The sequence below is a fragment of the Astyanax mexicanus genome, chromosome 15 (assembly GCF_023375975.1).
Source record: "Astyanax mexicanus isolate ESR-SI-001 chromosome 15, AstMex3_surface, whole genome shotgun sequence".
Taxonomy (NCBI): Eukaryota; Metazoa; Chordata; class Actinopteri; order Characiformes; family Acestrorhamphidae; genus Astyanax; species Astyanax mexicanus.
The window spans coordinates 36,899,136-36,914,214 of NC_064422.1; the positions used below are offsets into that span (position 1 = coordinate 36,899,136).

At 35.2% G+C, this 15,079-nt stretch overlaps 1 protein-coding gene across 1 annotated transcript in view; it reads right to left on the reverse strand.

Annotated features, from left to right (window-relative positions):
• LOC103025909 (cadherin-12) overlaps window positions 1-15,079 on the reverse strand; it is a 292,081-nt gene that overhangs the window by 25,224 nt on the left and 251,778 nt on the right. The window contains exon 8 of the mRNA XM_007250137.4: window positions 9,746-9,882. Within this exon, the coding sequence (XP_007250199.2) occupies window positions 9,746-9,882 (137 nt within the window). The remainder of the gene's footprint in view (window positions 1-9,745; window positions 9,883-15,079) is intronic.

Here is a 15,079-nt window from a genome sequence, read left to right on the forward strand (position 1 = left end):
CGTTTAAGCACATCCTTAACATTATGACTGCCTAACATTTGACATTTAGCAGTGTAAATGGGGAAGTGTGTTAAGGCTTATGATTTGGACCATTCCAGGTTTCCTATTGGGTCTGAAATTAGCCATTATAAATGCGATAACACAGCTGGTAGTGATTCAACTAGCAGCTGTTGGAAAAGATAAGGCTGCCGCCCAAAATGACGGCTGTGTCTCCAGACCGAGCCGGAATATGGCTGAGGCGTCTGGTGTGGAGCTGAATGTCAGGCTTTGGAGTGCAGCGCAGAGCCAGCAGTCTGAGATCCAGACAAGTGCTGTCAAGAGAAAAGGTTATTGTTGCAGTTTGTCACCAGTTTGTCAGATGTTTTAGACAGATCATCATTCTCTAATGCCTCGCTTTTCTTTCTTATTTTTTTTTCCCTTCAAGGCAGAAATGAAGTAAAGAAGTTGATAAATATGTTTTGAAGAAGAAAAGTTATTATGGACTGACAGATGCTCAGATCAGGTATACTTCTGTTTGGAGTGTATGACTGTCTTCTGACAATGTTTTCAAATAGAAAATGAAGAAGAAGAAATGACAAGAATGACAAAAATGATAAGAGCTGAACATGATGTTCAGCTCTTATATATTCGTATATATTATGAGCTGCTTTCAACAGCTTTTGATTTAGACTCATTGTCAACAAATAGTTGCACCCAGAGGAAAGTGTCAGATTGCAATGCTACTGTATTTGAAAGGAAGTTAAAAGTTACCAGGAAGAATAATAATTGCTAAAACATGTATACTAATATGGGCAACATTTATAAAGATTCATATACCTGCCGAATGGTCCAATGGCTCATGCAGCTTTGCCATCAAGCTGCCGGCGCTCAGAGGGAGCAAAAACAGCATCACTAAAAGACGATGTCTGCAGCACAGGGCATCTGTGAGCTGGTGTATCTAAACCTAGCCGCTGCGCTTTCCTCCGAGTGCGCTGTGATGCTACTTGGTAATGCTGCATCAGCAGCAGTTCAGAAAGAAGCAGTGGCTGACTTCACATGTATGAGAGGAGGCTTGTGTTAGTCTTCATGCTCCTGGTGTGTTGGGGCATTACTAGTGGTAGGGGGAGTCCTAATGAGTGGGTTTGGTAATTAACTGTGCAAAATTGGGGAGAAAATGGGAAAAATTCAAAATAAAATTATAAGATAAAGGTTCATACACAGAAGTAGTGCCATGCCTTAACATGCCATGTTAAGAATGTTAAGATGTTATCTACTGTATCCTGTTAAGAGCCATGTTAATTTGACTTTGAATTCATTTTTTATTTGCTTTTTTTAGTGGTGCCACTTTTATTGCAAAAAGAAACTTAAACGAGACTAGTTGTGCAATAGTTACTTTTACCTAAAGTTAAGTTTTAGGTACACCACATTTAGAGTGTCAAGTACTTGTGGTTTGTCTGTTAAACTTAAAGGTGAACATTTGTTCAACTCCATGAAATGAATTACCTCAAATGATTTGATTAAACTAAAGTTATTAGGGTTTACAGTGTATAGTGCATCATTTAAAAAAAATAATGACGAGCCAGAATGAAAACAAGGCTATTTTTAAAATGTAGAAAGTGGAGTAGAAAGTGCAGATAATTGTGTGAAAATGTGAGGAGTAGAAGTGAAAAGTCGGCCAAAAAATATGGGCAGCCCAGAACTCCATAACAAATCATCAAATTCTGATGGCATGCCTCAACTAGAAAATACTGTAGGTAGTAGTTGTAATTAAGAATTTATAAATTGGTTAATTAAGTGTTTCTTAAAATGTATATTTAAAATAGACAATTTTTTTGGTTCCTTGTCTTTGGGATTGAGCTTGATATAAAACTGTATCCACTAGATGGCACAAGAGTCTGCAGAGAAATACTCATGCTGCTGTCTGTGCAGCTTTGCTCTTATTCACTGTGAAAGAATTGGAGTAAGGTATCAAAGTACATCAGAGGTCAAATACAACTTTTATCACATGTTACAGTGTGCAGATAAATTGAATATACTGTAGGAAGTAGGGTAGACTGGACTCTATGGCACTAAAGTAATATAACAATATTTTAAGATATTTTTGCAATAACTGTACACTTGGCTATGTAATAAAATGCTTAAAAAAAACATATTATTACTTTCAAGAAAGCACTATTGAAACAAAGTGTTAAATGTAATATGGTACAACAGTTTTTATGTCAGGCATGTCACAGTATGATAAGTGTGATAAAAACTGTAAGGATTGTCATTGATATGCCTAATCTGATGTGTTAATCTAATCAAAATAAATTAGCTTAATGATGCATTATGCACAGTCCTTTCATAGCAAAGAGTTTTTTAAATTGTTATTAATGCTTATAAGACATTGGAATTGAAATAGCTAACTAATAATAACTTAAATAAAAATAAATAAATACAGATTAATGGTTGCTAAAACAAACACAATTTTAGGGGGGGGGGGACAAAAATACAATACAAAAAAAAGTAAAAGATTGATGTCAGACCTATATATTATATGGTCAATCAATAATGTAATTATCATGACATACCCCACAGGTTCAACTCAAATAAATGATTTGTTATACAAATAATGACATTTTTCCAAAACAATCAAGCACAATTTAAAGTTCAGAATATTTACTACAAGCATATAAACTGCAGACTTAAACTATCAAACCAAAAGTATTCCTAAAGCATCAGGGCTAATAGCAAATTGAATACAAAATAGACTATATAGATATATGCTTTCAAACTGAATATGATATGATAAGTCACACTCTAATAGCAAGTACTGAAAGATGGAGGCCAGTTTTTAATTAGATGGTAATTGTGTTCTATTACAGATCATCTACATTAAAGAAGTGAATAAAAACTAAAGCTGACCGTCTGACTCTCTTCTGTTAGCAGCATGCGTCTGCAGCACTAACAGAAACAAGGTCACCAGTCCTCACTTCTCATTACCAGCAACAAGTACAATATTTTACAGAGCAGTGCTGACTCATCTGCTCATATGCTACCCTCAGCATTATTATTCCAGATTTCATATCCAGGAATCTTGCAACATCTGGAGCTGCACCTGGCCTGGAATTTTAAATATGAGCGAGAGAGAACAAGAGATAGAGACAGGGAGAGAAAATAGGAGATGTAACATTATATGAATGTTTAAAATCTCTTTCTTCACCCCTTGATCACTTTGTGGAAGCTAAACATTGCTTGTGACACATGTGAACATTCTTCATCCTGTCAATCTGTCCAAACAATCATAAAGAACTCTAACACAGAGTGATGCCACTCAAATGTTGTATAGCTGTCACGATTGACCCTTGTTATATTGTGTGAATTCTGGTTATACTGATCTTGTTCCGTTTTTTGACTTCGATTTTTGGATTTCCCTTGCCTGATTTGTTTGCCTGGTTATTTTTGTGACTATTATTAATAAACCTGCGTTTGGATCCCACTGTCTGGTCTTGTGTGACAATAGCATATAGCATGCTAATTTCTTTAAATTAAATACAGCTCTGGAAAAAAAATAAGAGACCAAATTTACCAAATTAAAAACCTCTGGAATATAATCAAGAGGAAGGTGGATGATCACAAGCCATCAAACTATCAAACCAAAAGTATTCCTAAAGCATCAGGGCTAATAGCAAATTGAATACAAAATAGACTATATAGATATATGCTTTCAAACTGAATATGATATGATAAGTCACACTCTAATAGCAAGTACTGAAAGATGGAGGCCAGTGTGTAAGACTGGTGGAGGAGAACATGCCATGATGCATGAAACTGGGATTAAAATATTGATTTCTGAACTCTTAAAACTTTATGAATATGAACTTGCTATCTTTTCATTATTCGAGGTCTGAAGGCTCTGCCTCTTTTTTGTCATTTCAGCCATTTTCATTTTCTGCAAATAAATGCTGTAAATGACAATATTTTTATTTGGAATTTTTTTATTTTACTCAAACATAAACCTATAAATAGTAAAATCAGAGAAACTGATTCAGAAACTGAAGTGATTTCTTTTTTTTTCCAGAGCTGTATATGCCATAGCTGCTGTGTCCTTAACTGTATTCAGTTATTTTAGCCAGGAACAACTGTATTTTTAGACTCTTTATGCATCTTTTAAAGCTCTGTTTGCATTTTTTTCACACTTTTCACACTTGTCCCCAAACACTCGAGCACTAAGGACTATTACTTTTGGGTTGCACAAATTGTGCTTTGTTTCATTGTGCAGGATCACCTCCAAACCAGCAGCCATCTTATCTATGCAGTCCGAGGCAAGAGATGAGCATTTATCATCTGTCAGTACCTGCAGTCACTCCACAAAAATGAGCTTATTACAGTACTCTCGCTTCAGTTCTATCAAAGTATGGGTTTATTAGGATATACTGATGTAACAGATAAGTAAAGTGGAAGTTTTAATAAAGTTGAAGCAGGCACATTATTAACTGAACCAATCACTCTACCCTACACTCTGCACCCGGAGCAGATAGCTTCCTCACCTGCAGTATTCTGCACCAGAGTCTGCTTGAAGCAAACCCCAGACAAGTAAGTTCAGCAGGACCATAAATCGGTACTGTGGATAGCTCCCAGGCTCAAAAACAGCTTTCATACTTGACCAAACATACCACAAACTCACAAAGCAAACACACCTAGGTCTGTAAAATAGTAAGTATTAAGCAACCTTAATCATCAGAATCATCCCGATTATGAAGCACACTTTGACTTTTAGATTTTGCGCTGTGTCAAATTTCTTTATTTTTTTTTTAATCAGACTGACTCAAAATAAAATTAGTATTCATCCCCTGGCCTTTATAAAAGCTCTAAGTTTACAGAGATGAAAGATACTGCCCTAATGAGCTCACAATTGACTTACAATTGGCCTCTACTTGCGAATCATTAAAAAAAAGATCACCATTTTTGGGATAAAAGAGCACCTTGACTGAAGTACTATTGATCAGAGTTTGAAGCTGAAAGAAAGCTGAGAAAATGGAAATCAAAGAACATTCCAAGGAAATTGGAGATGAAGTGATTGATATGCAAAATTAATCAATATTTCTCGTCTATCATATCTATGCACTTAATAATCTGATAACTGCAGGAAGTCAGATTTTGTTAGTACTCTGCATGAGTTTACATGAATTGGACAATAATCAGATTTTGGTACCACTTTAAATAAATAAAATAAGACTACCCTTGTATATGGTTTATAAATGGTTCATAAACTAGATTATTAATGAATATTGATTAGGCAGTAAATGCCTTAAAAGCTTTAAAAGCAGTTACAACACATCAATTAAAAAGGCAACAGAGATCCATTGTTTGCTTAGTCATTTAATTTAACTGAGTCATTAAATTTATAGTAAATAGTTAAACATATATACAAATATAATAATATGACAATTTTAATGCTGATTGATGGAAAACACAAAGTACGATCAGTATCTAGAAAGATCTGAGGTTTGGCAGTAGAAATGAGTGTGGAATCACTCTACTTTGCCATTGTTTTTAACTCCATGTTGTTATTTATTTATTAGCTGCTTATTAATGAGTATTTGCAGCCTAATTAATAACCATTAATAATCTCCTTTATAAACCATTCATAAACCCTTTATAAAGGTAGTCTTATTTTAAAGTGGTACCCAGATTTATAATTTGCAACCAGCCAATAGTCTCACAGAAGCATGTGACAGTAAATAATGCAAAGCTTTAAAAACGTAATCCAACAAACTTGCATTAAATTGGGACAGAAACTAGTAATACTAGTGCATCTTAACAAATTGGAATATCATTGAAAAGTTACTTTATTTCAGTAATACAGTTTGAAATGTGAAACTCATATATTATATAGATGTATTAAACACAGAGTGATCTATTTTAGCCGTTTATTTCTTTTATTGTAGATGATTATGGCTTATAGTCAATGAAAACCCAAAAATCAGTGTCTCAGAAAATTAGAATATTATATAAGACCAAATGGAAATTGGTACTTTTGAGAGTGTGGGCAGTGTGCCAAGTCCTGCTGGAAAATGAAATCCACATCTCCATCACTGATTGTAGAAACTTTACACTAGACCTCAAGCAGTTTAAACTGTGTGTCTCGCTGCTCTTCCTCCAGACTCTGCTCCCTTCATTTACAAATAAAATGTAAAATTTACTGATGATCAGTGATGGTTTGGAGAGACATGTCATCTGCTGGTGTTGATCCACTGTGTTAAATCAGGTCCAAGGTCAGTGCAGAAAATATTGCGTTATTTGGTAACTGTTTATAGTTTAGAATGTCTTGTGGAGTTTCGCAGGGCTCTAATTTATGGCATATAAAACTTTTAATACGTTAAATTTAACAGTAATGTCCTCATGATGAGTGATGGATATTTGAAAAGTTTACGCACAAAGTTTTTAGGGGTAAAAAACATTTTAGAGAAGAGCACATACAGAGCACATATAGGTTTGCAATAAAAAAAAAACTGTCCAGAATAATAATCTGTATAAATGCTTTTCGTACTCAAGCCAAATCTGTTAAATCGCTATATATATATATATATATATATATATATATATATATGCGTTTGCCAGAATACTGTGTTTATATATTTTAATAAAATAAAATAAAAATAATAAAATCGCCCTACACTCACTAATTAGGCTTGAACATCTACAAGGACGAGCGTACATGTTCTGCAGTTTTACTCAGTCGGTGGGATTTCTCTCGGCGCCCCTGAGCAGAATGTAATACTGTGTGCGAGATACTGATAGTAAAAAAAATTACATATTAATATATGTGAGCTTCCAACACTGACTGGACAACTCCCAGCGCAGCAGAGAAGCAAAGTTTTACAGGCCTGTCTCGTGCAGTCTCCCATCAGCCGGGCAAATTAGCAAATCGCGATTAGCATATCAGCACCACAACCTTGAGAGACAGTTAGTAATGCTTGTTACGATGGTGATAAGAGCTTCAACTTTTAATGACCTCTCTTCCCCCATTCTATCCTAATGAATGTAGAGCGCTGCATTTGTAATTTTGATTGAGAACCACGGACGCTGGAAGATAATGACTTCCATGACTTGTTAGAGGGTTTGATGAATAGATGTCAGTGAATTTGCACCCCTTTTTGGCCCATGCCATCTTGACATAAGCACAATTACAGAGATGATGCTTTAGTAGTTGGTAGTTGATTGCTTCCCCTGAATTAACACTGTCTCTAACTACATAACAAGGTGTTAAAAATTAGTTTGGCATTAATGTTTGATAGCAGTCTGGGAAGACCAACAATAAGAGACCGTGTTTGACTAATTAAATTGTAGAGTATAAACCCTTTATCACCCAACAGCTGAAGGATAGTAGAACAGTAGAAAGGAAAAAAGCTGGTTGTTAAATGCTGGAGGTCAAAATGATAAGAAAGGCAGCGTACCCACCAAACACATTTAGAAGTCATTATTTTTTTATAGTTGACTAGCAACTGTATTAAAAGCACATTTAATCATAAAGATTACATTTACTTTGTCTTTTGTCCAGCAAAGAATATCATATTTTAAGACGACGGACTACACAGAAATTTTATTTTTCCAGTAATGTGGACAATTTTAGAGAAAATTGCATTCACATTTAATTAAAACATGGTTGAACTAGAGTTGCTGTTATTTTAAATGATTAATGATGACCTTGTTCTGATTCAAAGATAAGTGGGTAACACTTAACAGTACTTACACCAGTAAAAAAATCATTATTAAATGGTTAGGTATTGTCTCAATTAATGATTAGTTGACACTAGATAACACTATATTATTTTAATGCATATGAATGTTGTTAATAATGAAGAATTGGGACATTAGTTAAACATTTGTAATTATTTATAATGTATTAACTAGTTTTATATTTAATAATTAGTTGAGACATTCTGTCATAAGTACTGTTCATTAATGTACCCATATTGTAAAGTGTTACCAATAAATGTATTTATTTTAATTACTGATTATTAGTTATTTTACTACAACAATGTGGTCAGCATTAGATTTACCTCAGCAAAGCATGAAGACTTTAAGAATTTAAGAAAAAAATGTCTTAGAAGACCAACAAGAAGAGAACGTGTTTGACTAATTAAATTGTAGAGTATAAACCCTTTATCACCCAACAGCTGAAGGATAGTAGAACAGTAGAAAGGAAAAAAAGCTGGTTGTTAAATGCTGGAGGTCAAAATGACAAGGCAGACAGCGCACCAACCAAACACATTCAAAAGAGTCATTATTTTTTTTTTATAGCTGACCATAAATGAAGGCAAAATTGAAAGCAAACTGATTTACTAGCAACTGTATTGAAACCACAGTAAATCAAAAAGATTACATTTACTCATATTTTAAGATGACAGACTATATATAAAGTATATTTTTCCAATAATGAAGGAAAATTTAATAGAAAAGTGCTATCCCATTTAATAAAAACATGGTTAACATAGAATTTCAGTTATTTTAAATGAGTAATGGTGGCCTTGGTCGGTCAGCAAATTAAGAAATATTTGGGTAAATTAATGTTATAAATTGCAGAACATTCAGCAAGTGTCTTCAGTCCCTTGTAAATAAAACTATATGAAGGATGTGAAGTCACTAATATCCAAAATTACTTTCCTAAAGGGGTCGGGTTATCCCAAGATGACGAGGTGGACAGGGAATTCTTTGATATGTGTAAATAGATTGATATTTTAGAGTCATTATTATTTTTTTTTTATAGCTGACCATAAATTTAGTAGCAACTGTATTAAGAGGACAATAAATCAGAGAGATTAAATTTACTTTGTCTTATCTTATCATATATTAAGACAGACTACACATAAAGTATATTTTCCCAATTATGAAGGACAATTTTAAAGAAACTTGCATTCTCATTTACTGGAAACATGGTTGAACTAGAGTTGCACTTATTTTAAATGATTAACGCTGACCTTGGTCTGTTTAAAAGATAAAAAAAATTATATAATGTATTTTTATTAATAATGATTAGTTATTTTACCACAACAGAAATTGTCAATAAAACTGTATGAAGGTTGTGAAGTCAGTAATATTCAATGTTACTTTACTTTACTTTTAAAGGGGTCTGATTATCCCAAGATGTCAGGGTGGACAGGAAATTCTAGGTACATTTACATAGATTGAAATTTTAATTGAAAATAGCAAACTTAATTAAAAAATATATATTTTTAAAGACACTGTTAAAGAAATCATCCCCACATCAGTTGCAGAAACAGTAGTTTAAAATGATGATTAAAACTGATGCACAAATTTGTAATAATGTTTTAATTCAGACAAAAAAAAAAATCTTGGAAAATTGATTGTTTTTTATATTTTTATACATTTTAAACAACTAAGCTGTAGACACATTAGGCACATTATATTGATACTGACCAATTTAATAGCAGTCAAGGAAGACTAAGAAGAAGATCCCTTGTTAAACTTTACAAACATTAAAATTGTGTTTAAATTGAGTTTAAACCCTTTATCACCCAACAGCTGAAGGGTGTATAAAGGAAGGAAGTTGGTTGTTAAATGCAGGAGGTCAAAATGACAGGAAAGACAGTGTACCCACAAAACACATTCAAAAGAGTCATTATTTTTTATAGCTGACCATAAATGATGTTGAAACCAAACAGATTTACTATCAGCTGTGGTGAAAGCACAGTAAATCAGAAAGATAGCATTTACTGTCTATAAAAACAAAAGCAATGGAAGGGAGTCGAGGTGTACTTACTAACTTTGGTCGCCACAACTGAGATGTTGTGTTGGGCTATACTCTCCCTGTCCAGCAGCTCGCTGATGGAGATGGTCCCCGTCACAGGGTCAATATCAAAGAAGCTGTCCAGATCACTCTTCCAGTCAATCGAATACCTGGCAAAAAAGGTATATTTTTAACAAAGGCATTTTAACTGTTATGAATGAATTACAGGGTCTGGACAGTGAAACTGAAACACCTGCTTTTAGACCACAATAATTTATTGTGGTGACGGACAGTTCTGGTGGAAACAGGAGAGTTGAGGTGCACATTGAATTCTGCCGTGATTTGGGCAGCCGTGATTTTATGTTTTTTGGATACAATCCGCGTTAGCACCCGAACATCCCTTTCAGGCAGCTTCCTCTTACAGCATCCACAGTTAATCCTGTTGGATGTGTTTGGTCCTTCTTGGTGGTATGCTGACATTACCCTGGATACCGTGGCTCTTGTTGCATCACAAAGACTTGCTGTCTTGGTCACAGATGCTCCAGCAAGACATGCACCAACAGTTTGTCCTCTTTTAAACTCTGGTGTGTCACCCATAATGTTGTGTGCATTGCAATATTTTGAGCAAAACTGTGCTCTTACCCTGCTAATTGAACCTTCACACTCTGCTCTTACTGGTGCAATAATGTGCAACTAATGAAGATTGGCCACCGGGCTGCTCCAGTTTAGCCATGAAACCTCCCACACTAAAATGACAAGTGTTTCAGATTCACTGTTCAATCCCTGTCCAACATTAGCACCTTTAAAGAAACTCTTGAACAAAAACAGACATACAGTACACATATTTACATACTCTTTTTGTACATATATTACGATTCATTACAATTCACAGGGAGCGACCATAATCCATTGGCACAGTTCTGCTGTTCAGATGAACACAACCCAACCTATGTACTTGAAGAAGAACTGAGAAAACAGCATCAGCAAAGTTTGCTGCTCTCCTGTGTTCTATCTGTTCTGAAAAAAAAAGGAATTAATAAACAGAGACTGATCCAGAAATGGTAAGAATTCCACACCCTACTAAGGTTAGGGTTTAAGTTTGAGTATGTTTAAGTTCTGGTTAAGGTTAGACTTAGGCTAAGAGTAGGGTTTAGGTAAAGTTTAGGTTGAGGTGTAGGTTCATCCGAAACTAAATTATATGTTTGCTCTGTAACATTCTCTGTTGACCGTGTTTTATGATAGCTTGTCTGGGTTGCATCAGTAATTCCTGCAGGGTGCAACTAAATATATTTAATACTTATTTTAAACTATGAAGGACAGTTTTAAGGCAGTTTAAGATGTGTCTGAAACTATAGCCTATTCACTGTGGCCTCTACATGGAAAATAATCAGATTTCACTATAAAAAAAAACAGAATTTGTCAAGTAATTGAACCATTTTGGACACTTCATTATGCCCGTGAGCCTATTGTTGTGTTACAGCGGATTGCGTAACACTGCATAAACAATTCGGACATGATGGGGATTTTACAAGAGCCATGAATTTCCGTCTGACTAAAAATAAGCAAACCATTTCCATGTCACTGATGATGAGGGACATTTTCTATCAATGGCTTCTTCATCTTTTAGAGCTGTCACTCTAACTGTCAGCTCATCCTATTTCCAGAAGGTTTCACTCTAAAGCACACCAGCTCACACAGCAGCAGCAGCAGCAGCAGCAGCATCAGTGCATATAAAACATCCATACCAACCGCCTCAGAGGTTCTTTAAAAGCAAAAAAAATAATAATAATAATAATTGTTTTCTTTCTTTCTTTCTTTCTTTTTTTTAAGTGTAATATATTGTAATAAGTGTAAAATTATTGTAATAGTGATAAAATAATGTGGGAATGAAAAAAGTACTACAAAGTACTTCCAATAAAAAAGTAAAATGAGCCTCTAGTCTAATTAGATTTTATTAGTGGGTTTGTCTGTGTAAAAATAAAAAAAATAATAAATAAACTAGAAGAAACAGATGTGACTCGATTTTAATTTTAATTGCATGTTTTGACTCCAATATTTCGCCTCTGATTCACAAATGAAAGATTTCCGTTGATTTTCGGTTCGTAATTTGTAACTTGAAGTTGACTTATTGCAGCTCATAAGCATTCATGCACCGGGAGAAGCTTTAAATCTTATGCCTGAACATCTGCCTGTTCCTCATTGATCACAAATTCATCAGAGGTTTTTTTTTTTTTTTTTTTTTTTTTCCTCTCTGTGAATTATTATATTCCTGTGGGAATGCCTTACTTTTAGATTCAGTGCTTTTCCAAATCCTGGCGAGGGGAAGTTATATTTCTATGGATAACTATACTCCTGAGAATAGTCGTGTGCTTTAAATCTTCTAAAGTACAAGTGCATCCAGCTGACTTGGAACAAAACGTAGTGTTAAAAGGATTTTTTGGCTTTAGAAGTATTTTATTTTCCTTCATTTCTCTTTTAAACATGAAGATAAAGAGGTACCGTGTTATTAGTTCTTGACAGCAGAGAAATTTTGTTCTTGTGTGCTGAAATAAAAAGCTGCAGAGGGGGGAGCTCCAGTTAGGCACTGCCACTACCACTATGGTTGAGAAATCGCTGGTTCCAATCCTGGTCATGCAGCTGCTGGAGCTGGCATCAGCTGCTGGAGCCCTGAGAGAGCACAATTGGCCTTGCTCTTTCTGGTTGGGCAGATGGTGATCTCTCCTTACATCACTCCCAAGGTGATGTTTATGGCTACTTAGAAATGCTACGTCAGCAGTGTGTCGGAGGAGGCATGTGCTAGTCCTCACTCTCCTGGTGTTGGTGCATTACTAGTGATATGGAAAGGAAAACAAGCTCATATTCATAATTATTTTAAGTTTAGAAGTTTAGAAGTCAATATTTGGTGGAATAACCCTGGTTTTTAATCACAGTTTTCATGCATCTTGTCATGCTTCTCCTCCACCAGTCTTAGACACTGCTTTTGGATAACTTCATGCCTTTACTCCTGGTGCAAAAATTCAGGCAGTTCAGCTTAGTTTGATGGCTTGTGATCACCCATCTTTCTCTTGATTATATTCAGCAGTTTCCAACTTGGTAAAATCAAAGAAATGTATCAATTTTAAGTGGTCTCTTATTTTTTTTTCCAGAGCTGTTTTTAAAGGACAAACTTCTGTATATGGTTCTGTGTGGTTTTAAATGTATAACAACAAACATTGTGGGATAAATGACCCCTTATCAGCTCTACACAAAACCAATTTTTCTTTAAACAGCTATCCCCTAAATAAGTATTTAGGGAAATTAAACTGGCATCCTCTGAAGAGTCTTCTGTGCACCTACTGTATATTTGGAAGACTATAGACTATATTTAAAGTATTGTAAATCCTTTTCCAGTAGACCACTTCTGAACCCACTTCTCACCCTTTTAGCAAAGAGAAAAAGAGAAAGCTTTGAAAGAGTTTTGAAAACTTCTGATCAGAGTTATCAAAAAGCACTTCAGCTGTTTTCCTCTTTGTTGAGGCATGTGGTGGGCGAGTGGTCTCCAGCATTACTTTAAAAGCTTTGTTCTCCGCACACGGGGGCTCATCTGGGACCGTTGTATTGTGGTAAGTAACCACATTTCCAGAGAAGAATGCCAACTGTAGCATTTCTAAATAATTCAATGGGAGGGAGCTCTGATAGACTAAAACAAAACAACAGGATTGCACTATATGTTTCCGTGCCCATATGCTCTCTGTGTCCATTTTGTGCTTTTATATTAAATGAAAAATTTATACTGAGACAAAACAATTCAGGCAGGACGGGTTTCCGGGCAGTGTTGGGACATCAGAACGGCGCATCCATTGTAGTCATTACTGAACGACTTCCACTCTGGTCACGACGAGACTAAAACGTATTTAGGGGTCAGCCTATAGAGCTAGAGAGAGATTGCGGTGGATGGCAATAAAATCCATTTTTAAAATGTTATAGCTCTATACTTGAGTGCCTGTGAGACTATTGTTCAGACATCTTTGCTAAGAATGCACTGGTATAGGTATGGGAATTGTGGTTATTCCCATACCTATATGGGAATAATTATTCATCATTTTGCCACCAAATCTAGAAAATCAATACTTTTTTTAAGCAGTTATCTGCCTATACCAGTTTCACTAATATCACTGTGTGTAATTTCAATACTTTTAGTATTGTAGAAACAGTAAGGGCCCTATTGTACATCAAGTACAGTCTTGTACAATCTATTTTCACACATTGTGCCTGCACTGTTAAAGTAGCGTTAGAGTTTAGCAGTATATCTACATTCATAATCATGGTGGTCTGGAAGTGAGGTGTGTTTAAATTTCTAGCTTGGCATCTGGAAATACAGGTGATATTCCACTAACTGATTAAAACCCTGAAAACAGTCAACAGTCAGCTGCCCAATGCCAAATCCAGCTTTTAACTCAACAATAAACAGAATAAAGAATAAAATAACATTGTTGTTCCTTTAAATAAGCTGCTGCCGCACCTTCACATGGCAAATTCTTAGGTCATTATCCTCTGCTGAGACACACAAAGCGCCACACTCTTAAAATACCAATGCGCCAAAGTCAGAGCTCACCTGGCTCTTAATGGGAATTAAACATTTCAGGTTATGCCCAAAACACACCCATGATTATTTAGGAGAATTAATACATGCCTTTTGTGTGTTTTGAGCTGTGCAAGGTGTATTTTTTGCAGCCTGATGATACCAAAGACACACCAACATGCCCTAAATCCAGCTGGATGATGCACAATTGACCAGTGCTCAGTGCTCGCTAAAATAGGACCCTCAAAAACTGTTATTTTTTTTATATTTTATATTTTTTTATGAAACATGTGTAACATACAGTGTTTTTGGTTGCTAGCCCATCTACATTTTTCTGTATAAAGATTATATTTTTATATATTTTTATATAGAAGAGATAAGATGAGATAAACTAGCTTTCGCTTCCCTTTAGTAACATCGAACACTGGCTGCCCAAGACCCTGTGTTCAGTTGACTTGTAGTCGATTCTGGGAACACATTTGTTAGATGTATTGACCACAGCCCACAGGAAACACACCACCAGACCTGTTGTTTGGAGATGTTCTGACCCAGTCATCTAGTAATTACAATTTGGCCAATGTCTAAGACACTTGCTCAGTTTTCCTGATTTTAAAACATTAGCACATTAGCATTGATTCAGCCCTTTACATGTACTATTGTACCACTTTAAATTTTCCGGGGTTGGACAATGAAACTGAAACACCTGTCATTTTAGTGTGGGAGGTTTTATGGCTAAATTGGAGCAGCCGGTGGACATTCTTCATTAATTGCACATTGCACCAGTAAGAGCAGAGTGTGAAGGTTCA